The sequence below is a fragment of the Microcaecilia unicolor genome, chromosome 5, assembly GCF_901765095.1.
Source record: "Microcaecilia unicolor chromosome 5, aMicUni1.1, whole genome shotgun sequence".
Classification (NCBI taxonomy): domain Eukaryota; kingdom Metazoa; phylum Chordata; class Amphibia; order Gymnophiona; family Siphonopidae; genus Microcaecilia; species Microcaecilia unicolor.
Window position 1 is genome coordinate 361,915,818 of NC_044035.1, and position 23,875 is coordinate 361,939,692.

The following is a 23,875-nucleotide window of genomic DNA, read 5'->3' on the forward strand; positions in this document are numbered from 1 at the left end:
TATTTTAGCTTTTATGTACCCTACTTCAATGGTTGTCCTGAAGTGCTTTATCAAATAAAATAAATTTGAACCTTGTACCCTAAGTGCATCATGACCCCTTTTTTTTTGTTTTGTTTAGCATTAAATCTTAGTTGCCAATTTCTGGATCATTCTTTAGCTTTTCTAAATCCCTTCTCATTGTTCTCCATACCTCAGAGTGAACCCCATTTACTACCACCCTCTGTGTCCTTCCACTTAACCAGTAGTTAACCCAGTTAGTCGCTTTTTGGTGCAGACCAAAGGCACTCAGTTTCAGTCGCCTATGTGTAACTGTGTCAAAATCTTTGCTAAAATACACCCCCTCCCCTTCTTAAATCCAACTGTTTGGTCACCCAGCTAAAGAAGTTACTCAGATTAGTCTGACAAGACCTTCCTGTAGTAAAACCATGTTGCCTCTTTTCCTGCAATCCATTTGATTCCAGAAACCTCTCTATCCTCTGTTTTAGAAGCATTTCCATTAACTGGCCTGTAGTTCCCAACCGTTTTCCTTATCCTGTCTTTCCTGAAAAGAGTATAGCCCAGTATAACAATATCCTAGTCATGTTTTTCCTTGAACTATGTCTCTGTGACCACCTGTAGGTCCATGTCAGCCTCTTTCCTCACAGCCTCTAGATCTAGAATCTTGTTCCCCATACTTTGGGCATTACTATGAAATAAAAGATGGAAAAGAAAATAAGATACCTTTTTTTTTGGACATAACTTAATACATTTCTTGATTAGTTTTCAAAGGTTGCCCTTCTTCGTCAGATCGGATATAAGCAAATGTTGGTAGATGACAGTATATATGAGCAAAATATCAAAGCATTTCACTGACAGTCTATATGCATGGAGACAGGGGATGAGTGAAACATCAAAGCATTTCATTGACAGTCTACAGGATGGGGGTGGATAGGTGAGAGGGAGACAGGAGAGCAATACAATTTATAAAGCAATACAACTTTATGCCTTGTAATGGGCTAGAAAACCCAGATCTTTAAGTCCTGTCTGGTGGGTGTCAAAATATTTAATCACTTTGACTTCAAAGGTCTTATGTTCCTGTATTGTTTTAAAGTTCCCTTTCAGGATCCTTACCATGAAATCACCGATAGTGTTCTGGTTTTGTAAAGTGCTGTCCCACAGGCGTGGCATCCTGGCTGGCATTGGCATTTTTCATGTGATGTCTATGTAAATTAAATCTCTTCTTTAGCATCTGACTTGTTTCTCCAATGTAGCAGCCTTCATCACACTTTTTACACTGAATGATATATACCACATTGGAAGATGAGCATGTGAAAGGTTCCTTAATGTTGAATATTTTTCCTTTGTGAATGATCGTGGGGTCCTCTGAGATATTTTGGCATAGTTTGCAGCTGGATATATTGCAAGGATGTGTGCCCTTCTCTTCTTTTTGAATCTGTGTTGGGAGCTTACTTCTAATTAGCTTGTGTTGTAAGTTGGGTGGCTGTCGGAAGGCCAGCATTGGTGGGGCTGGGAATATCTCTTTCATTAATTCATCCTCCTGGAATAGAGGCTGCAGATCTCTTATGAATTTTACAATTCCTTCAATACATACCATCCTACAATCTGATTCAAAATTGACTACTCCCCAGAAAAAGTCAATTTTTTGGACATCACGGTCTCAATCAGCGATAGCTATATTCAAACATCTATATACAAGAAACCCACAGACAGATGCAGCTACCTCCACAACTCCAGCTTCCATCCTTCACATACAAAGAGATCCATTATTTACAGCCAATCCACAAGATACCACCATATCTGCTCTGACCCAGGGGACAGAGACAGACACCTTAAAAGCCTGACTGAATCCTTCAAACAGAAAGGCTACAACCCCAAAATAATCTCCAAGAATATTGCCGCCTCCCTCAAAACACCCAGGGAAAATCTGCTACAGTACAAAGAAAAAAAAGCCACAGACAGAATCCCCCTTGTAGTGACATACAACCCATAGCTGGAAAAATTAAGAAAAATCCTAAATTAATTTTTGTAGCGTGCTAGGGGTGGAAAACACTGCTGGGCTGTTAGCGGTACCCGGCAGTACGTCCTGTATAGCGAGCGGACTTACCGCCATTTAGTAAAAGCAGCCCTAAGTTCTTACTCCTTTATCAATACACTGAAATCTTTTGCCCAGTGTTGCAGTGGCAGCCAAGAAAGCAAACAGGATCTAGAAATTATTAGAAAAGGGATGATAAATAACACTGAGAATACTATAATGCCTCTGTATCCTTCTATGGTGCGATCAGTGGCGTAGCTAGGGGGGGGGGGCCAGGGGAGCGGCCGCTCCCTCAAATGGAGTTCTGCCGGTGCTGGCACCTATTTTTTTCTCAATGTGTTGCATTGAAAACCTGCGCCAGTGCTGTTGGAAGTCCACTCTCGCTCCCCCCGCGCCATCAACCTGGCTCCGCTTCTGGGTGCGATGTCACCTTGAGTATTGCATTCAGTTCTAGTCGCCGTATCTCCAGAGTCTTTCACCTCCCATCTTGTACATCTCTCTTGACTCCCAGACCTTAGACCATTCTTCAAATTTTTGGTGATCTCTTCTCATGTTTTTTTTACACCCTCTGAGATGTCTATTCTGTTGGCAATCTTCATGCCATCCACAAAAAGGCAAACTTTTCCTTCTAACCCTTTGGCAATGTCGCTCACAAATATATTAAGTAGAATCAACCCCAGAACCGATCTCGGAGGTTCTCCATGACTCATCTTCCCTCCAAGCAGATTATATTTAGCACCACCTGCCGTCATCTGTCAGTCCTCCAGTTTCCAATCCAGTTCATCATTTTGGTTCTTAATTTAAACCCATAAGAACATAAGCATTGCCACACTGGGATAGACCTGTTTCCAACAGTGGCCAATCCAGGTTACAAGTACCTGGCAAGATCTCAAAACAGTACAATACATTTTATGCTTCTTATCTAAGCAGAGGATTTTCCCCAAGTCCATCTTAATAATGACTTATGGATTTTTCTTTTAGGAAGTTATCCAAACCTTTTTAAACCCTGCTGGCAATGAATTCCAGAGTTTAATTACATGTTGAGTGGAAATTGGATATAACTTAGTACATTTCTTGATTAGCTTTCGAAGGTTGCCCTTCTTCGTCAGATTGGAAATAATATTTCCGATCTGACGAAGAAGGGCAACCTTCGAAAGCTAATCAAGAAATGTACTAAGTTATGTCCAATAAAAAAGGTATCATCTTATTTTTTTTCATGTTTTATTTTGTTTTATTTCTGTTGATTACCTTTAAAAGTGGACTAACACGGCTACCACACCTCTCTACTCATGTTGAGTGGAGAAATATTTTTTCTGATTTGTTTTAAATTTACTACATTGTAGCTTCTTCGCATGCCCCCTAGTCCTAGTATTTCTGGAAAGAGTAAACAAAGATTCACATCTACCCATTCCACTCCACTCATTATTTTATAGACCTCTATCATATCTCCCCTCAGCCGTCTGTTCTCCAAGCTGAACAGCCCTAGCCGCTTTAGCCTTTCTTCATAGGGAAGTTGTCCCATCCCTTTTATCACTTTCATCACCTTTCTCTGTATGTTTTCTACTTCCACTTTATCTTTTTTGAGATGCGGTGACCAGAATTGCACACAGTATTCAAGGTGCAGTCACACCAAGGAGCAATACAAAGGCATTATAACATTCTCGTTTTTATTATCCATTCCTTTCCTAATACCTAACGTTCTATTTGCTTTTTTTGCTGCTGCAGCAAACTGAACAGAGGGTTTCAAAGTATTGTCAACGATGACTCCTACATCCTTTTCCTGGTCGGTGATTCCCAACGTGGAACCTTGCATCACATAACTATAGTTCGAGTTGCTCTTTCCCACATGAATCACTTTGCACTTGCTCACATTAAACATCATCTGCCATTTGGATACCCAGTCTCCTAGTCTCGTAAGGTCGTCTTGTAATTTTTCACAATCCTTTTGCAATTTAACAACCTTGAATAACTTTGTGTTGTCAGCAAATTTAATTACCTTACTAGTTACATCTCTAGATCATTTATAAATGGGTTTAAAAGCAGCGGTCCCAGTACAGACCCCTGGGGAATCCCACTATCTACCTTTCTTAATTGAGAATACTGACCATTTAACCCTGCTTTTCTCAATCTTTTAACCAGTTTTTAATCCACATTAGAACACTACCTCCTATTTTATGACTCTCCAATTTCTTCTGGAGTTTTTCATGAGGTACTTTGTCCAATGCCTTTTGACAATCCAGATACACAATATTGACCGGCTCACCTTTATCCACATGTTTGTTCACCCCTTCAAAAAAATATAATAGATTGGTGAGGCAAGATTTCCCTTCACTAAATCCATGTTGACTTTGTCTCATGAATCCACGCTTTTGAATATGCTCTGTAATTTTGTTCTTTATAATAGTCTTTACCATTTTGCCCAGCACCAATGTCAGGCTCACTGGTCTGTAATTTCCCAGATCACCTCTGGAACCCTTTTAAAAAATCAGTGTTACGTTAGCCACCCTCCAATCTTCTAGTACCATGCTTGATTTTAAACATAAATTACATATTACTAACAATAGTTCTGCAAGTTCATTTTTCAATTCTGTCAGTACTCTGGAATGTATACCATCCGGTCCTGGCGTTTTGCTACTCTTCAATTTGTCAAATTGCCCCATTACATCTTCCAGGCTTACGGAGATTAGATTCAGTTTCTCTGACTCATCAGCACTGAGTACCATTTCTGGTACCGGTATCTCTCCCACATCTTCCTCGGTGAAGTCCAAAGCAAAGAATGTAATCTCTCCACTATGGCCTTGTCTTCCGAGTGCCCCTTTTTACCCCTTAGTCATCTAGCAATCCATCCGATTCTTTTGCCGGCTTCTTGCTTTTAATATACCTAAAAAAAAATGTACTATGCACTTTTGCATCCAACGCAATCTTCTTTTCAAAGTCTCTCTCTGCCTTCCTTATCAATGCTTTGTGTTTGATTTGTCATTCTTTATGTAGTTTCCTATTATTGTCAGTTTAGATTTTCTTTTAGCTCTAATAGCTTCCTTCACCTCACTTTTTAACCATGCCAGTTATCATTTGGTCTTCCTTCCTCCTTTTTTAATAGATGGAATATATTTGGTCTGGGCTTCCAGGATGGTATTTTTGAACAGCATCCACACCTGATGTAAATTTGTGACCTTTGCAACTGCTCCTCCTTTTTTTCACCATTCTTCTCATTTTATCATAATCTCCTTTTTGAAAACTAAATGCTAACGTATTGGATTTCCTGTATGTAGTTACTCCAGAGCTTATATCAAATCTGATCATGCTATGATCACTGTTATCAAGAGGCCCCCGCACCATTATCTCCTGCACCAGATCATGCGCTCCACTAAGGACTAGGTCTAGAATTGTTCCTCCTCTTGGCTCCTGAACCAGCTGCCCCATAAAGCAGTCCTTGATTCCATCAAGGAATTTCACCTCTCTAGCATGCAATGTTGTTACATTTATCCAGTCAATATCGGGGTAATTGAAATCACCCATTTTTATCGTGTTCCCAGTTTGTTGGCCTCCCTAATTTCTGATAACATTTCTACATCCATCTGTTCATCCTGGCCAGGTGGACGTTAGTACACTCCTGTCACTATCCTTTTCCCCTTTACACATGGAATTTCAATCCATAGGGATTCCAAGAGTTGTTTCATGTCCTGTAGAATTTTTAGTCTATTCGATTCAAGGCCCTCCTTTACATACAATGCTACCCCTCCACCAATTCGATCAACTCTATCATTGCGATATAATTTGTATCCTGGTATGACAGATTATCCTCCTTCCACTAGGTCTCAGAAATGCCTATTGTATATATTTTTTATTTAGTACAATATATTCTAATTCTTCCATTTTATTTCTTAGGCTTCTGTCATTTGCATGTAGACATTTCAGACTGACTGTTGTTCCTATCTACATCTTGCTCAGCAGTTGACAGTGATAATGTGCAATCTTGAAAATCTATCTATAGCCCGGTCAAGATTTTCTTTTCCAACCAACATTTGAGCCTGGTGCATTTTCATACACTGGCATGCAGAGCACCCACTTTCTTTAGGGTTAGTTCCTTCTGGGTGCTGGCAGCCTCTGGGCTGGAAAATATTCACAAGGCAGCAATGTGGTTATCCCTTGGAAACACTATAAGATTGATGTTCTTGCAACAGCTTAGCCAAGCTTTGGTGGAGCAGTTATTCATGAGTCCTTGTCGTCCCCCTCTTTGCTATCAATTGTGTGGATGGTCTAGCATGGTTGAAAAGGAAATGAAACTTATCAGAAAAAGGGTGGGATTTGATATACTGCCTTTCTGTGGTTACAGTCACAGCAGTTTACATGTTATATACAGGTACTTATTTTATTCCTGGGGAAGTTGAGGGTTCAGTGACTTGTCCAGAGCCACAAAGAGCTGCAGTAGAAACTGAACCCAGTTCCCTAGGTTCTTAAGCCATTAGATGACTACCTCACTCTTAATTTCAGATTCAGTCTTCTCTCTCCCTCTCTCTGTTATATAGTTCCTTGATATTCAGAAGTAATCAGTATAAGCTGCAAAGGGTAGGTGGGTCCAGATTGGTGTGCATGGAATTCAACCTAATCTGCTTTGAAAGTGGCAGACTGGAGAATCCCAGAGTTCACAGCCCGATGAAGTGACTGGAATAGTTCTGTTTATCTACCTCCATCTGCTGGTAGGAAAGGGACATAATCCTATTGTTTGGGCTGGTCTAGCAGGACTTAAGGAAATTAATAGGTATGAATAAATTTCACTGTATTCAATCCACAGAAGATGACCACAAAGTGGAGGAATGTAGAATACTACGAAAGGTAGATGCTGTAAGGGCAGAGTGGTGTAGTCAACAGGACACTTCCAGAGAGGACCACGTAGACAATGGAAATATCAAAACCACATTTATTGCATAAAATTACTCAAAGGGCTTGACACAGCACTGTTTCAGCTATGTCTTGCCCCATCCTTGGCCACTTTTAAATCTAGACTGAAAGCCCACCTCTTTAACATTGCTTTTGACTCGTAACCACAGGTAACCACTCGCCTCCACCTACCCTCCTCTCTTCCTTCCTGTACACATTAATTGATTTGATTTGCTTACTTTATTTTTTGTCTATTAGATTGTAAGCTCTTTGAGCAGGGACTGTCTTCTATGTTTGTGCAGCGCTGCGTACGCCTTGTAGCGCTATAGAAATGCTAAATAGTAGTAGTAGTAATGTGCCTGCATCAGGAGTCTAAAAAGGAACATATTTATAAATAAAAACAAAATACAATGAAACATGTACAGTAATAAGAAAATATGCAGAAGAATATATATAAGGCGGACAGATAAATGGTGTTCACACAGTGTACAATAATAAGGAAACTATATACTATACAAATATTTATATAAATCATGAATAAAACTAATAATGTATTGGAATAGACAAACTTTATGCTATCTACTTAACAGCAAAAAGACAACAGATGTTATATATGAAAAATGTCACATTAAAAATTCACATGATATACAGAGAAGCAAAATGTTTGTTTTATATGCATTGATGGCAATACATTAGTGTAATGGTAGGATATGGACACAATCCATTGTATGAGAAATGTATAAGGAGAAAGGAAAAAACTGACCTCAGTGAATCAAACATGGTAAATAAGTTTGTGACTCTGACTCTGAACATAAAAAAGGCGACAGCAGTCTGGAAGGTGAGAAGAAAGATATCTCATGGAACCAAAATAAATAAATATAAAAAAGAAGACACTGAGGTGAAAGAAACTAAGAAATGATGTGAAAAGACTGAAAAGAACCATACCGAAGAGAAGACGTGAGTGTTTGTACAGATGGTGATAAAAATAGGCAAAGCATGCAAAGAAAAAAAGATAAGTAACTGATCCTGGGTGGATTGTGTAGCCTATAAGGAAAAAAATGCTCTTTGAAAAGAAGAGACAGCACAGAAGAAACCAAACCCTTCGTGCAGGTCACACCAAGCAGGCAAAACAGCGAAGGAGACACAAAAGATGATGAAAAACAAGCAACGGACTCTAAGAGTTCACATCAGAAGTTTATTCCACAATAAGTACTGGACTGGACACGAATCGTGTTTCGGCCGCAGAACAGTCCCTGTGGTTTACAAGTGTTGGAATGACAAAACGATATGTCAAACAGAGGCCAAGAGATATAGACATATATCGTTTTGTCATTTGCTTGCTGTTTCTGCATATGTGAGGTAGTTCAGTTTTCTGTTTGGTTCACCATATGCAGATGTTCCAACACTTTAAGAAATTTCAACATCTGTGAAAAGAAGAACCATTTAGCTGAGTGAATAAATGGGAAAACTGTTGCCAGTGCATTTTTTCTAGCGAAAAGGTGCCAGTACTCAAATGTCTGGCCACCCTTCAGGGGTGGAGTAATCGCTGAGGAAGCCCCACGCTAGCCAGGCCCCCTGCAACCAGTCACAGAATCTATGACAAGGCAGAATTGGTGTGTAGAGCCTGAGCTCATTCATTAAATCTTGGGGACCATGGATCAACTTTAGCAGACAATAGAAAAGGTGCCGGTACTCAGTACCCCCAAGTACCTCCTCAAAAAAAGCCCTGGCTGTTGCGGACTGAATGAATACGGAGATCAATGCTTATTGCTCTATATCTGTTGTTGTATTTTGTTTTTAAGCATTTATAAATATGTTCCTTTTTAGACTCCTGATGCAGGCAGCCACATTAGCTGAAACACAGTGCTCTGTCGAGTCCTTTGAGTAATTTTATGCAATAAATGTAGATTTGACATTTCTATCGTCTACGTGATTCTCTCTGGAAGTGTCCTGTTGACTGCACTACTCTGCCCTTACAGCACTGTATTCAATCCCACATCATATTTAGCAAATTACTTACTTCAATATGCACCCACTCATTCTCTTTGTTCCTCACAGGCAGACCCTCTCACCCTTCCATCTTCACCTGGATGTTTTTAAGGATACTGCTGTTTACTTGGCCCTCATTTTTGGAACTCTCTTCCCCCATACATTCACATGAAAACCTCTCTCCATAAATTCAAAAGTATTTGAATCTTGGCTGCTCCAAGGAGTCTTTGGTACTGGCAACCCTTAAGTCCCAAGTTGGTGTGATATGCCTCCCCCCCCCCCTAAGATAACTTAACAACCCCTTTCCACCCTCTTTCCTTCCTTCCTTCCCAGTTCATCTCTCCCTTCCTTCCCCTTTGCACCATGCTCTTGCCTCCTCCTCATCACACTCTTTTCTTCTTCTCCTCTCTCTTGCTTTTATCATTGTAAACTGTATTACTGCTATGGACATGCTAAACGTAGTATGTCAAGCTCATGTAATACATAAATAAATAAATATAAGAATAGACAAGTTGCCATATTGAGTCCTGCTGAAGGTCTATCTTACTCAGTATCCTGTTATTAGGAAAGGGATGGTGAATAAGATGGAAAATACTATAATGCCTTTGCATCATTCCATGGTGCATCCACACCTTGAGTATTGCATTCAGTTCTGGTCGCCGTATCTCAAAAAAGATATAGTGGAATTAGAAAAGGTTCAAAGTAGAGTGACCAAAATGATAAAGGGGATGGAGTTCCTCTCATATGAGGAAAAGCTAAGGAAGTTAGGGCTCTTGAGCTTGGAAAAGGCTGAAGAGAGATAAGATTGAGGTCTACAAAATACTGAATGGTGTAGATTGGGTACAAGTGAATTGATTTTTTATGCTTTCAAAAAGTACAACGACTAGGGGGACACTCAATAAAGCTACATGGAGATAATTTTAAAACAAATAGGAGGAAATATTTTTTAACTCAACAAATAGTTAAGCTCTGGAACTCTTTGCCAGAGGAGGTGGTAACAACGGTTAGCATATCTGGGTTTAAAAAAGGTTTGGACAAATTCCTGGAGGAAAAGTCCATAGCTTGCTATTGAGACAGACATGGAAAGCAACTGCTTGCCCTGGGATTGGTAGCATGGAATGTTGCCACGATTTGGATTTCTGCCAGGTAGTTGTGACCTGGCTTGGCCACTGTTTGGAAAATAGGATACTGGGCTAGATGGACCATTATGGCCATCTGACCCAGTATGGCTACTCTTATGTTCTGTTCACAAAAATGGCAGAATCCCAAAGAATAGGTTAATTTCAAATTGCTTACCCCCAGGGATAAGCAGTGGGTTTCCCCAAGCCTACTTTCCTCCAGGAACTTGTCCAAACTTTGCTAATTGCTGGTACACAGGCTCCAACAATGAGTTCAAATTTTATTTATGCGTTTAGTGAAAACCTGTTTCTTGCGGTTTGTTTTAAATGTGCTACATAGTAACTTTGTGGTCTGTCACCTGATGATTTTGAAAGAGTAAACGACCAGTTTGAATTTAACTTGTTCCGTTCCACTAATGATTTTGTAGACTTGTATCATATCGTCCGAATTTGGAACCTTAATTCTGTGGCTATAGTTGGGTTATTTTCCCCTATCTACACTGCTTCTGCCGTTTGGATACCGAGGCTTCCAATGTTCTCCTGTAATTCCTCACAGCTTTGATCAATTCTGTGTTATCTGCAAATTTGATCACCTCACTTTTCCCCTATGCCAGATCATTTTTTTTTGAATGTCAAAAAGCACAAATCCTTCCTTGAGAGTTTGCCAATATTTGCATTTCTGCATCGAAAGAAATGACCATCCAGTCCCACTTTGTTTCCTACTTTTAAACCAGCTTGTCTCCTGTGCCATGACTTTTTCATGTTCTCTCATATGTTGCACAACCCCATGGAGAAATGCTGTGTAAGCCACTACAGTTCCAACTGGCTGGTGACCAGCAAGGGGGAGGGTTTTTTTCTCCATTTAATTAATGAAGAAAAAGCAGTGTCAAGTCCTGGAGCAGCTGACGGGATGGTTTACGGAACATAGGGTGATGGGAACCTCAGGCTTACGGAAAATAGCATGAATTAATAATAATTTAATTGGCTTGTCCATTATGTTGCAGGGTTTGGAAATGGAAGTTTAGACAGAAGGGCCCTGTTAATGCTACTTTAGCTAAAAGATTCTGATGGGTAAGAACGGGGGATGGGAGGTTACCTCCAGTCTTTCCAGAAGAATCAGACAAGAGCCCTTGCATCTTACAAAAGAAAGCAAATGATCATAAAGAATTCGGAATAAAACTGTGTCTGAATGATCCTGGTGCAAAATCTCAGCACAGTGAGCGGACTATAGAGTGTCCATATATTCATGAAGGGTATGTTGAAGCTGAAATCTTGCAAATGTTCTATATACATCTTGATTCAAATCTCTCTCTGCTTCACCTGCATTCGACTGATTTTAGTGTAGCAGGAAACCGTGGTTTTCTGACTATGCTTTTCATATATTCTTTGTATATCTTCCATATGTTACACAGAAACATTCATTGCAGGAAAGGGCACTACAGAGCTTACAGCTGTGTGACTGTGTTGAGAAGTCAAAAGTCACCAAGCCCTGCAACTAATATATAGTAACATAGTAGATGACGGCAGAAAAAGATCTGCACAGTCCATCCAGTCTGCCCAACAAGATGAACTCATGTGTATACCTTACCTTGATTTGTACCTGTCCTTTTCCGGGCACAGACTGTATAAGTCTGCCCAGCACTATCCCCGCCTCCCCCCGGCTCTGGCACAGACCATATAAGTCTGCCCAGCACCATCTCCGCCTCCCGCCACCGGCTCTGCCACCCAATCTCGGCTAAGCTCCTTAGGATCCAATCCTTCTGAACAGGATTCCTTTATGTTTGTCCCACGCGTGTTTGAATTCTGTTACCGTTTTCATTTCCACCACCTCCCGCGGGAGGGCATTCCAAGCATCCACTACTCTCTCTGTGAAAAAATACTTCCTGACATTTTTCTTGAGTCTGCCCCCCTTCAATCTCATTTCATGTCCTCTCATTCTACTGCCTTCGCATCTCCGGAAAAGGTTCGTTTGCAGATTAATACCTCTCTTCCAAATACTTATTGTATGAGAGAACTGTTACCTGAAGAAAACGTGTCTCTTCAGTCGCTGTTGCATTTTTATTGTGAGGGGCGCAGAACCCATTTATTTCATTCAGTGTTTTCCCCCTTTATTTTCTTACTTCCCTTGTGGCCCTTGTAAGTTTTCTTTATTTTTCCATGGCTCACAGCCTCCTTAGGCCTGAGCTCTCAGCCAGGTCTTTGTTTTAAAAAGGTAATAATGACTTAGTTGTTAAAACAAACAAAAAAAAATATTAATTCACTGCAGCTATCTTCCCTACGATGTCCCAGAAGCCTTCCAGTGGGTTTAAGTGGTGCATGTCTGTGACTGACCCACATGACATGTGCCTAACCTGTCTGGACCATGGCAATAAGTCCACTCACTACTCTCTCTGCTCAAATTCAAAAAACATCCCAGAAAAGCTGAGGCCCTGCGAGCAAGACTTTTTGGCACACAAAAGCCCAGTCCATCGACATTGGCATCAGGAACGGCACATGGGGGAAAGACATATTAGCTTCGAGGAGGTCTCCCGCTACGTCAACATTGGGCTCCAGTAGCACCTATTTGAGCTGAGCATCATCATACCTGTTACCGAGGACTGGTGAGGATTCCGCCTCATCCTTGTTGGCACTGAGGGACACTGATGCTGAGCAATCGAGCAAAGGCAAAGAAGAATCAACATCAGTCCTCTTTGAAGCATGGGACCAGCAGTGCCAGGGCACTGGCATTGCTGGTACCTGAAAAGTGTTGGTGCCGTGAGGACTGCTTTCCCTCTGTGCCAACGTGCCAGTGTCCCTGAAGCTGGGACCCCACCTCCAATTTGACTCCAACATCTTTGCAGGCTATAGCTGCACTAGCCCAACCTTTACTGATGGCTGCCTTTGAGGAATGGCTCCTAGTCGTATTACAGGAGGAGCTGAGGTGCATCCTAGTTCGGCACAACGCTGAGGCATCATGGATACTGGCACCAACCCATCCTGGAGACCATGCCCTATCTGTCAGGTGTTCAACGTCAGTGCCTTGTTGGGCATCAGAGCTGGTACTGACCGTTGCAGTGCTTCTGTTCAGCCTGTTGGGGGAGAAAGCGACCCTGGAGTTTAGGAAGGGACCCGTACCTCGGCAGTGTTGCCTAGAGCTTGGTCGCGTGTCCAGTTGCCCAAGACAGTGGTCACTGTCTCTCTCTCTCCCCCCCTCCCCGTCCAACGTTGCCCCTCTATCTCTCTCTTTCCACCATCCAGTATTGTCTCATTTCTCTTTTCCCTCCCGATTATCTTGTCTCTCTCTTTCGTCCCATTCCCCATCCAACATTGTCCCTCTATTTCTGTCCTACCACCATCTAGCATTGCCTCATTTCTCTTTCCCCTCCCGATTATCCTGTCTCTTTCCTCCCATTCCCCATCACTCTATCTCTTGCCTTCACCCCAGCAGCAGCCCATCTCTCTCGCTCTATTTTCCCCCATCAATCACTACCATTGCCCATCGCTCGCTTCTTCTTCCTCCAGTACCAACATCCAGCCTCACTCCAACTCTTTCTTCCTCCCTCCCTCACCAGTAACTCTGCCCACCTGATTGCTCACCTGCCTCCTCCCCAACTCTGTGGCTGCAAAGAAACACAAACCAGGCACGGAGCCAAAGCCGTGTGCATGCCACTGGCAGCTGATAGCACTCCTGCCCTCCCTCTCACCACGAAACAGGAAGCTATGATGTAACTTACTGTTTTCGAGGGGCAGGACCAGTGTGAACCGACTGCTGCATAAACAGGGCCATAGCCCTGTAGCCCATTTCTGTTATTTTTGTAGCCTCAAATCAGGGAGGCAGCGTGCGAAGGGGTAAGTGAAACTGAAGGTTGCATTTAGACACCAGGTGCTGTGTACCCCTTGCTTAATGTCTCATGTGCCCCTTAGGGTACAAGTACCATGTGTTGGGAACCACTGATCTACACCATTGTACAAAGGTTTCTCTCTGAATAAATATTGCTTTTATCTAAGGCTACTGGTTGCTACTGTGTTGCTCTTATTAGATGGCCTATAAATTAACCTAGATGAGCAGGTGCAAATGCAGAAATTCTCTAGGGTAGTTTTCGTTTTGCAAAACTTCTGGTAGCCATATAGGGAAAAGAATGCATCTACTATTTACACATGCAACTCAGTCATAAAATGACCCCATTGGAAAGGCCTTTGTACAGGAGGATTTTCAGTTTGTAGAATATAAAAGTAAAAATGTGGCACAAGCCCTTCACACATACACATTTATCTAAGAGGGTGGGATCTGGGTAGCTCAGATTCTGAAAAAGTATACGTATATGTTTTTTTCATATGAAAATTACCCACACCAAATAGGTTGAAAATTGCTCTGCAACTTACATGTATGGAATTCAGCTGAAAAAAAGAGAGGCAATAGTCTACTGAGTTGCTTTTTTGCTTGTTTTGACCTTCTGCTGCAGTTAGCAGCAGGCACAATAAATAATTTATTAAGACAGGAACTATAAACAATGGTGGAGTTCTTAATGTCCAGTCAATTAAAACATTGCATCATACCTTATGCTATGAGTTTCTCTTGTTGGGTAAACTGGAAGGACCGTACAGGTCTTTTATCTGCCATCATCTACTATGTTACTATGGAGCTCATTTTCAAAAGAGAAAAAAGTCCAAAAAGTGGCATAAATCTGCATTTGGATGTTTCTCCCACAAAAACGTCCAAACTGTTATTTTCAAAACCAATTTTTAGACATTTTTCTATGAAGTCCGTCAGAAGTGCGTTCAAATCACAAGGGGGAGTGTCAGGGGCAAATTATGAGTGTGATCTGGGCGTTCCTAACACTTGGACATTTTTCAGCCATAATGGAACAAAACAAAAACGTCCAGGACTAAAACTTAGACGTTTTGAACTAGACCTGTTTTTATAACGAATAAGGCACAAAAAGGTGCCCTAAATAACCAGATGACCATTGAAGGGAATCAGGAATGACCTCTCCTTATTCCCCCAGTGCTCACTAACCCCCTCCCACCCCCCCCCAAAAATGTGATGAAAAACATTACTTGCCAGTCTCAGATGTTGTTCTCTGATTTGTTAGAATAGCATGCAGGTCCCTGGAGTAGTCTAGTGGTGGGTGCAGTGCACTGCAGATAGGTGGGCCCAGGCTTCTACCTCCCCCTACCTGTTACACTTGTGGAGAAAATTGTGAGTCCTCCAAAACTCACCAGAAACCCACTGTACCCACATATATAGGTGTCCCCTTCAACCTTAAGGGCTATGGTAGTGGCGTACAGTTGGGGGTAGTGGGTTTTGGGTGGGTTTTAGGGGGCTCAGCAGACAAGGGTAAGGGAGCAATGGTGAAATGTGTAGCTGGGAGCATTTTATGAAGTCCACTGCAGTGCCCCCTAGGGTGCCCTATCTCTTTCCTGGGAATCTACTAAAAATGCTGGCTCTTCCTACATCCTAATGGCTTGATTTTAAGTACATAAGTATTGCCATACTGGGACAGACCATCATCCTGTTTCCAACAGTGGCCAATCCAGGTCACAAATACCTGGCAAGATCCCAAAAAAGTACAAAACATTTTATGCTGCTTAACCAAGAAATAAGCAGTGGATTATCCCCAAGTCCATTTTAATAGTGATCTATGGACTTTTCCTTTAGGAAGCCGTTCAAACCTTTTTTTAAACCCCGCTAAGCTAACCGTCTTTTACCACATTCTCTGGCAATGAATGCCAGAATTTAATTACACGTTGAGTGAAGAAACTTTTTCTCCAATTTGTTTTAACATTACTACATTGTAGCTTCATCACATGCCCCCCCCCCCCCCTAGTCCTAGTATTTCTGGAAAGAGTAAACAGATGCTTCACGTCTACTCTTTCCACTCCATTCATTATTTTATAGACCTCTATCATATCTCCCCTCAGCCGTCTCTTCTCCAAGCTGAAGAGCCCTAGCTGCTTTAGCCTTCCCTATAAAGATATAGTGGAATTAGAAAACGTGCAGAGAAGGGCGACAAAAATGATAAAGGGGATGGGATGACTTCCCTCTTTATCATTTTTGTCGCCCTTCTCTGCACGTTTTCTAATTCCACTATATCTTTTTTGAGATGCAGTGACCAGAATTGAACACAATATTCAAGGTGCGGTCGCACCATGGAGCGAAACAAAGGCATTATAACGTCCTCATATTTGCTTTCCATTCCTTTCCAAATAATACCTAATATTCTAATTGCTTGCTTAGCTGCCGCAGTACACTGAGCAGACGGTTTCAATGTATCATTAATGACGGCTAATAGATTCCTTTCTTGGTCAGTGACTCCTAACGTGGAACCTTGCATGACGTAGCTATAATTCGGGTTCCTGTTTTCCACATGCATCACTTTGCACTTGCTCACATTAAACGTCATCTGCCATTTAGACGCCCAGTCTCCCAATCTCGTAAGGTCCTCTTGTAATTCACAATCCGCTTGCAATTTAACAACTTTGAATTATTGTGTCTTCAGTAAATTTAATTACCTCACTAGTTACTCCCATCTCTAGGGCATTTATAATTATGTTAAAAAGCAGTGGTCCCAGCACAGACCCCTGGAAAACCCCACTAACTACCTTTCTCCATTGAGAATACTGACCATTTAACCCTACTCTCTGTTTTCTATCTTTTAACCAGTTTTTAATCCACAATAGAACACTACCTCCTATCCCATGACTCACCAATTTCCTCTGGAGTCTTTCATGAGGTACTTTGTCAAATGCCTTTTGAAAATCCAGATACACAATATCAACCGGCTCACCTTTATCCACATGTTTGTTCACCCCTTCAAAGAAATGTAATGGATTGGTGAGGCACGATTTCCCTTCTCTAAATCCATGTTGGCTTTGTCTCATTAATCCATGCTTTTGAATATGCTCTGTAATTTTGTTCTTTATAATCAGTTTCTACCATTTTGCCCGGCACCGACGTCAGGCTCACCGGTCTATAATTTCCCGGATCTCCTCTGGAACATATTTTAAAAATCGTCGTTACGTTGGCCACCCTCCAATCTTCCGGTAACACGCTTGATTTTAAAGATAAATTACATATTACTAACAATAGTTCCGCCAGTTCATTTTTCAGTTCTATCAGTACTCTGGGATGAATACTATCCGGTCCAGGAGATTTGCTACTCTTCAATTTGTCAAATTGCCCCATTACATCCTCCAGGTTTATAGAGATTTCTTTCAGTTTCATTCAGTTTCTCCAACTCGATTTTGTGCGTTTTGCACTTGGATATTTTTGGGTTTTTGTTTTTTTTGCCAAAAATGGACCACAAAACAAAACCTCCAAATCACAAAACCTTGTTCAAAACAGTATTTTTGAAAAAAATAAAATAAAAAAGATAGACGTTTTTCTTTTTTGAAAATGACCTTCTTTGCTATTCAGATTTTGGACGTGTTTTGCAAAATGTCCACAATCGGACTTAGACATCATATCGAAAATGCCCCATCATGTATTTCATGTATCCAATATCTACCTGCATCAGGGGCAAAAATGATACTTTTTGTAGGATGTAGAACTCCATCTAAAATAAAAGGGGACATATAAACCAAAGAAACTAAAAAAAAAACTTTTAAAAAGATACGTAGGACAGAAACCAAAACCAAAAAATATTGTATTCAGATCGTAGTAAAAGAAGAAAGATTGAAAAGGCAAAAAAGAAATAACAGAAGAAAGACAAAAATCAAAACTTACTATTAAAGTTCTATTGCAGCACTTAAAAATCACAGTAAAGACCTATATCTTCTGCTCCTAAAACTTGTGTGTTACATAGTACTGACATACACCCAAAAATTAATTATGGCTTCTTATAGTGAGCTCCCTGAGCTCATTATATACACTGTTTAGAGAAAAAAAGACAACAATAAATACTACCCATAATCATATAAACAAATTATATATTAAAAGGGTCGGCTGGTACCAAGCTCAAAATGTCAAATAGCAAAAACGTATGTCTGCTTCCTAAAATATAAGGTTCTAAAAATACATAAGGAATAAGTCATATAAAAAGTTAGTCAATAGAAAGCCAGAAAACAATCAACCTGCTTTCTAAGGACATAGTAACATAACATAGTAGATGACGGCAGAAAAAGACCTGCCCGGTCCATCTAGTCTGCCCACAATAAATTCATATGTGTATACCTTACCTTGATTTGTACCTGTCTTTTTCAGGGCACAGACCGTATAAGTCTGTCCAGCAGTATTTCCCGCCTCCCAACCACCAGTCCCGCCTCCCATCACCGGCTTCGGCACAGACCCTGTATAAGTCTGCCCTCCCCAATCCTAGCCTCTCAACCACCAACCCCTCTTCACCCCACCACCCAATTTCAGCTAAGCTTCTGTGGATCCATTCCTTCTGCACAGGATTCCTTTATGCTTATCCCACGCATGTTTGAATTCCGTTACCATTTTCATCTCCACCACCTCCCGCGGGAGGGCATTCCAAGCATTCACCACCCTCTCTGTGAAGAAATACTTCCTGACATCTTTCCTGAGTCTGCCCCCCTTCAATCTCATTTCATGTCCTTTCGTTCTACTGCCTTCCCATCTCCGGAAAAGATTCGTTTGCGGATTAATACCTTTCAAATATTTGAACGTCTGTATCATATCACCCCTGTTCCTCCTTTCCTCCAGAGTATTCATGTTCAGGTCAGCAAGTCTCTCATCATAGTAGATGATAGTAGATGATGGTAGATGATGGCAGATAAAGACCTGTTCGGTCCATCCAGTCTGCCCAAGAAAAACTTATAGCATAAGGTATGATGCGATACTACATATGTATACTTGATCTTGATTTGTTCTTGCCATTTTCAGGGCACAGATTCTAGAAGTCTGCCAAGCACTGGCCTTGTTGTCCAACTCCTGAAGCAGTCATCGAAGCTCCACTCCAGCCCATCCAAATCTGTCCAGCCACAATCAGGGCAGAGACTGTAGAAGTCTGCCCAGCACTGGCCTCATTCTCCAGCTACTGAGCTGAATCTGTCCAGCCACAATCAGGAGCATCTCGAACCAGTCTTATTAATAAATCACAGCTGTTACAAATTGCCTCTTAAAATACATGGAAGTAAGAATCAAGTTGTAGATGATACCTTTTTACTGAACTATCTTAATGAATCTTTGACTATCTTTCATCAGCTCAGTGATAAAATAATGCTGTTACACTGGGTTTAAATAGTTCAAACTCATCTAAGTTTTAGGTTGATTAGTACAGATCAGTGAAAGTGGGGACGGGATGAGAAGGTGAGTTTGTAGGTTCTATTTTTATTGTGTAAGATTGGCTGCTGCTTTGTGTGAAGTGAGTTCTTTTCTTTCATTTATTGAAGTTGTTTGAGATTGTAGATCACTTAGACTTGGCTTGTCTAAAGTTTGGCGATTAAACGCTTCACAGATCAAAGGCCCTAGATCTGATAATGGATGAGAAAACCAGTGTCTCTATTGAATGTTTTTGCTCAATCTCAAATTTTTTGATCATTTTAATTTGAAACGTTTTCTGTTCTGTGTGCTTCTGAAGTTTCCTTTGAGCACCTTTATTGTAAGGTTATTAAGGGAGTGATCTTTATTTATTTCATTTTATTTTCTAGGATTTATTTACTGCATTAAGGAAGAAATTCACCCAAGGGTGGTAGACAGCACGAATAAGCCAAACATAGGCAATTACAGCAGTAAATACATTCAAATAACAAAACACAGAATGTTACTGACAATGTCGACACAACAGACCTTAAAATCTCTTAATAGACAGCATAGGTCAACGTAGAGATGGAGAAGATAGAGTAGCAGGAGTTAGATGCAGTGTCACTTCCTCTTAAACTGAGACTGACCTTCATGTTGTTTGAAGTTGCTAAAAATACATCTATTCTTCTTATATCTGAATTAATGTTGGAAGTATTTTAATTTGGGTTGACTGGGTACTTTTAGAGTTAGCTGAGTTAATGTATGAGGCATTTTAGTGTTTATTCAAAATGGTGTTGCTGCCTAGGCTTGGCCTAGTCTCTTTTTATATATTGTAATCTGTACTGGTCCAGGATATGGTTTGTAGCAGAATCTATCTTTTATTGTCATTGTAGATAGGAATGAGAGTGATCAACAATTTAAAATTGGGGTCATCTTTGACTCCAACCTCTCCTTCTGTGCACATATTCAGTAGACTGCTAAAACCTGTCTTTTCTTTATCACCAAAATTCACCCTTTCCTTTCTGAGCACACTACCAGAACCCTCATCCACACTCTTATCACTTCTCACTTAGACTATTGCAACTTGCTTCTCACAGGTCTTCCACTTAGCCATCGCTCTCCTCTTCAATCTGTTCAAAATTCTGCTGCACGACTAATATTCCGCCAGTGTCGTTATGCTCATATTAGCCCTCTCAAGTCATTTCACTGGCTTCCTATCCATTTCCGCATACAGTTCAAACTCCTCTTATTGACCTATAAGTGCATTCACTCTGCAGCTCCTCAGTACCTCTCCACTCTCATCTCTCCCTACATTCCTCCCTGGGAACTCCGTTCACTGGGTAAATCTCTCTTATCTGCACCCTTCTCCTCCGCTGCTAACTCCAGACTCTGTTCCTTTTATCTTGCTGTACCATATGCCTGGAATAGACTTCTTGAGCCGGTACGTCAAGCTCCATCTCTGGCCATCTTCAAATCTAAGCTAAAAGCCCACCTTTTTGAAGCTGCTTTTAACTCCTAACCCTTATTCACTTGTTCAGAACCCTTATTTTGTCACCCTCACTTTAATATTCCCTTATCTCTTGTTTGTCCTGTTTGTCTGTTCTGATTAGATTGTAAGCTCTGTCGAGCAGGGACTGTCTCTTCATGTTCAAGTGTACAGTGCTGCGTACATCTAGTAGCGCTTTAGAAATGATTAGTAGTAGTAAAATTGCACATGAGGTCAGCAAATGTACAGGAAATTATTTCAGCTAGAGTAGAACTGGATAAGCAAGTCCTGTTCCAGTATGTGCATCCATTGTTAGGGACTATGTGTGACTAGCTAGTTAGTATAATATACCAGGGATGAGCATCATTCTCCACTAGAGTAGGAGAAGATAAGCAGATCCTGCTACAGGAGGTGCAGCTGCTGTTAGTCCCTGTGTGTGTGACTAGCTAGTTAGTTGCTTCTTCCAGTAAAGGCTTTGGAGAAGAGCCTGAAGCACAGCTAGTCTTGTGTTGAGTTAGTACAGTAAAAAGGAATCACCTACAATGTGGTGGTAGTCCTTATTTCCATCCACTGAAGTGGACTAACATAGAAATCACAATTCCCCTTAAATGCCTGTGCTTTTTTCTCTGCTCATGAGTGATAAAGGTGTCCCATGAATGGTGAAGTCTTAGGGTAGTTAGAAACCTCATTTACTCATGACTGAAGTGACACTAATACCTGTTTGCAAAAGGGCAAATGTTTTGTAATGTATGTTGCCTTCATAAAAAAGGCACAATATCTGCACCCAGATACTTTGATAAAAAATAATTATCTTCTAAACGTTCCTAGCTCCATTATTCTTGCTGAATCATTTTGTTTTTTCAGAAGACAATCAGGAAGGCCAGATCAGTCATTTTTTCAACACTAAGAAACTTTAATTTGGTGGATGCTCTCTTATCCTTCTAAGCAGTGAAGTTGGACAAAGAGAGATGGAACTTTTTGCTTTCTGCTACTAGTTATATTCATTTTAGGACTGCTTAGAAAATGTTTTAAATGTGAACTATTAAGATGGGGCTATTGTGTGTTAAATATTACTGCTAATGTCTTTCCTGGTGATGTCATCTGCATTAAAGCGTAAGGTAAATAGTGGACTGTAAATTATATTGTTGTGTTATTCTTGGCCGACGGTGCATTGGGCCCATCAGTATCAGAATTTTTTTTTGTCATGCCAACAGGTTCTAGCACGGAAGATTACTGGTTTGATTTTCGGGAATTTAAAGGGATTTGTTGGGTATTCTTAAGAAGGAAACTCTTGGCACAAAGATTCCAAACAATTTTTTATTAGATCGCTCCACATAGTTCAGGGTTTGTGATTACATGCTGGTTTCAGTAGGCGGGAATTAAACCGATTTAAGAATTTAAAATTCAACATAAATGCATCTGTGCACTGGGGGAACCTAAAATCACCTTTCCATTTTCTTCCAGTGCTCTGTAACCGGTTGGACAAGACAGAAGCAGAGTTGCAGACAGGCCTCAAAGGTGCATCGTTAATCTGTAGCTCAGAGTCCTCGGTCTCCTCCAGCTGGCTAAAAAATTCAAAGGACATGAAAGTGGAGCAGGTGATTCTCAATGCCTATCCCAGGTCTTTTCCGTCATTGCCTCGTGTACTGCCCCCCCCCCCCCCTTCCTTCCTGTCCCCTGTGGGCATATGTTTCTCCTGCTTTCAGCCACAAACCCTGATGATGCCACTGTCTTGCTGTTGTCTGATTGTCTCCTTTATCTTGTTTCTTGCAGATGTATCAGTGTCCTTACTGCAAATATAGTAACCCAGATGTGAACCGCTTGCGAATACATGTCATGGCGCAGCACTCGGTGCAGCCTATGCTACACTGCCCTCTCTGCCAGGACTTGCTAAACAACAAGATCCACCTCCAGCTGCATCTCACGCACTTGCACAGTGTGGCACCTGATTGTGTGGAGAAGCTGATCATGACGGTGAGTCTCCAGAATAGCTCTTACTGGTCTATATTAATAATTCACATGGACGTTTCCATAGCTCATTTTCTCCCTACCGACATCTTTCCCTTGCAGTTTCTTGACTACAACTGTTTGGTCTTCACCGTGCCCCTTTCTCTTTCTACTAACTTTTCTCTCAACATCACTACTAGTGCATTTCTGCCTTCTCTACAGTCCTGACTGATGACTTCCTCCAGGGGAGTCCGTCCATTTTCCCAATCCATCATATTCTAGTGTTTCTGTATAATCCTCAGCCACTGCACATTGTTTCATCTTTTCTGAGTAGAACTGCTTCAGCTTCCCTTTCTTGTTTGTTCCTATCTTCATCTTCCTTTTTCACCTGATGTATTATTGTCACCCACTCAAATTTTTCTGCCTTTATTTCCAAAGTAGCTGTCATTTTCCTGGGCAAATTCTCCCAAGATGAGCTCGGCCAGTCTTTCTTGAACCTGCAGATTCTTCTTCTTAATGTCACCATGAGTTATAATTCACAGCTACCTGAGGATTTTTCCTCTAACATTTTGTTTTATTTATTAGGGTTTATTTATCACCTTTTGAAGAAATTAACTCAAAGTGTATAGCAAAAATAAGTCAAACATAATCAGTAGATAATTACAGCAGTAAGACTATTCAAATAACAGTACAAAGTATGGCATAGTATACTACTTACAATATCAACACAATATAAAATAAAGCATTTAATAGGATAGGGTGTAAGCGAAGATGAAACATATAGATAGATGAACAGGAGTTAGAAAATAAGGGGACTAATTTAGGGGCCCTTTTACTAAGCTGCGATGAAAGGGGTCTTCTGCTAACGGTAGCATGTGTTTTTGCTGCATGCCGAGGCCCCTTTTACCGCAGAGGGTAAAAAGGACAAAAAAAAGAAATGGCCGTGCAGTAAGTTAGCACTTGCCATGCGGCCATTTTTTTTTGGGGGGGGGGGTGGAGCACTTTCTGCCACTCATTGAGGTAAAGGCTCCTACGCTAACCCAGCAGTAACTGTGCAGTCTGTAAAAATATTCCCCTAGGGCCGGAATTACCACCATGCTGCTGCGGTAGCCCAGTTGTAGTTCCGGATTGGCACACGGCAGTCCTTTAGTAAAAGGGCCTCTTAACCCATTAGTTCCCAATGTTCCCATAATAAGCCGTTATTTATTTTATTTATTTTACATTTGTATCCCACTTTT

General features: G+C 41.0%; 1 protein-coding gene across 1 annotated transcript in view; it reads left to right on the forward strand.

Annotated features, from left to right (window-relative positions):
• The window catches only part of ZFHX3 (zinc finger homeobox 3), a 481,419-nt gene that overhangs the window by 346,784 nt on the left and 110,760 nt on the right, over window positions 1-23,875 (forward strand). The window contains 2 exon segments of the mRNA XM_030204671.1: window positions 22,155-22,288; window positions 22,464-22,664. Of these exon segments, the coding sequence (XP_030060531.1) occupies window positions 22,155-22,288; window positions 22,464-22,664 (335 nt within the window).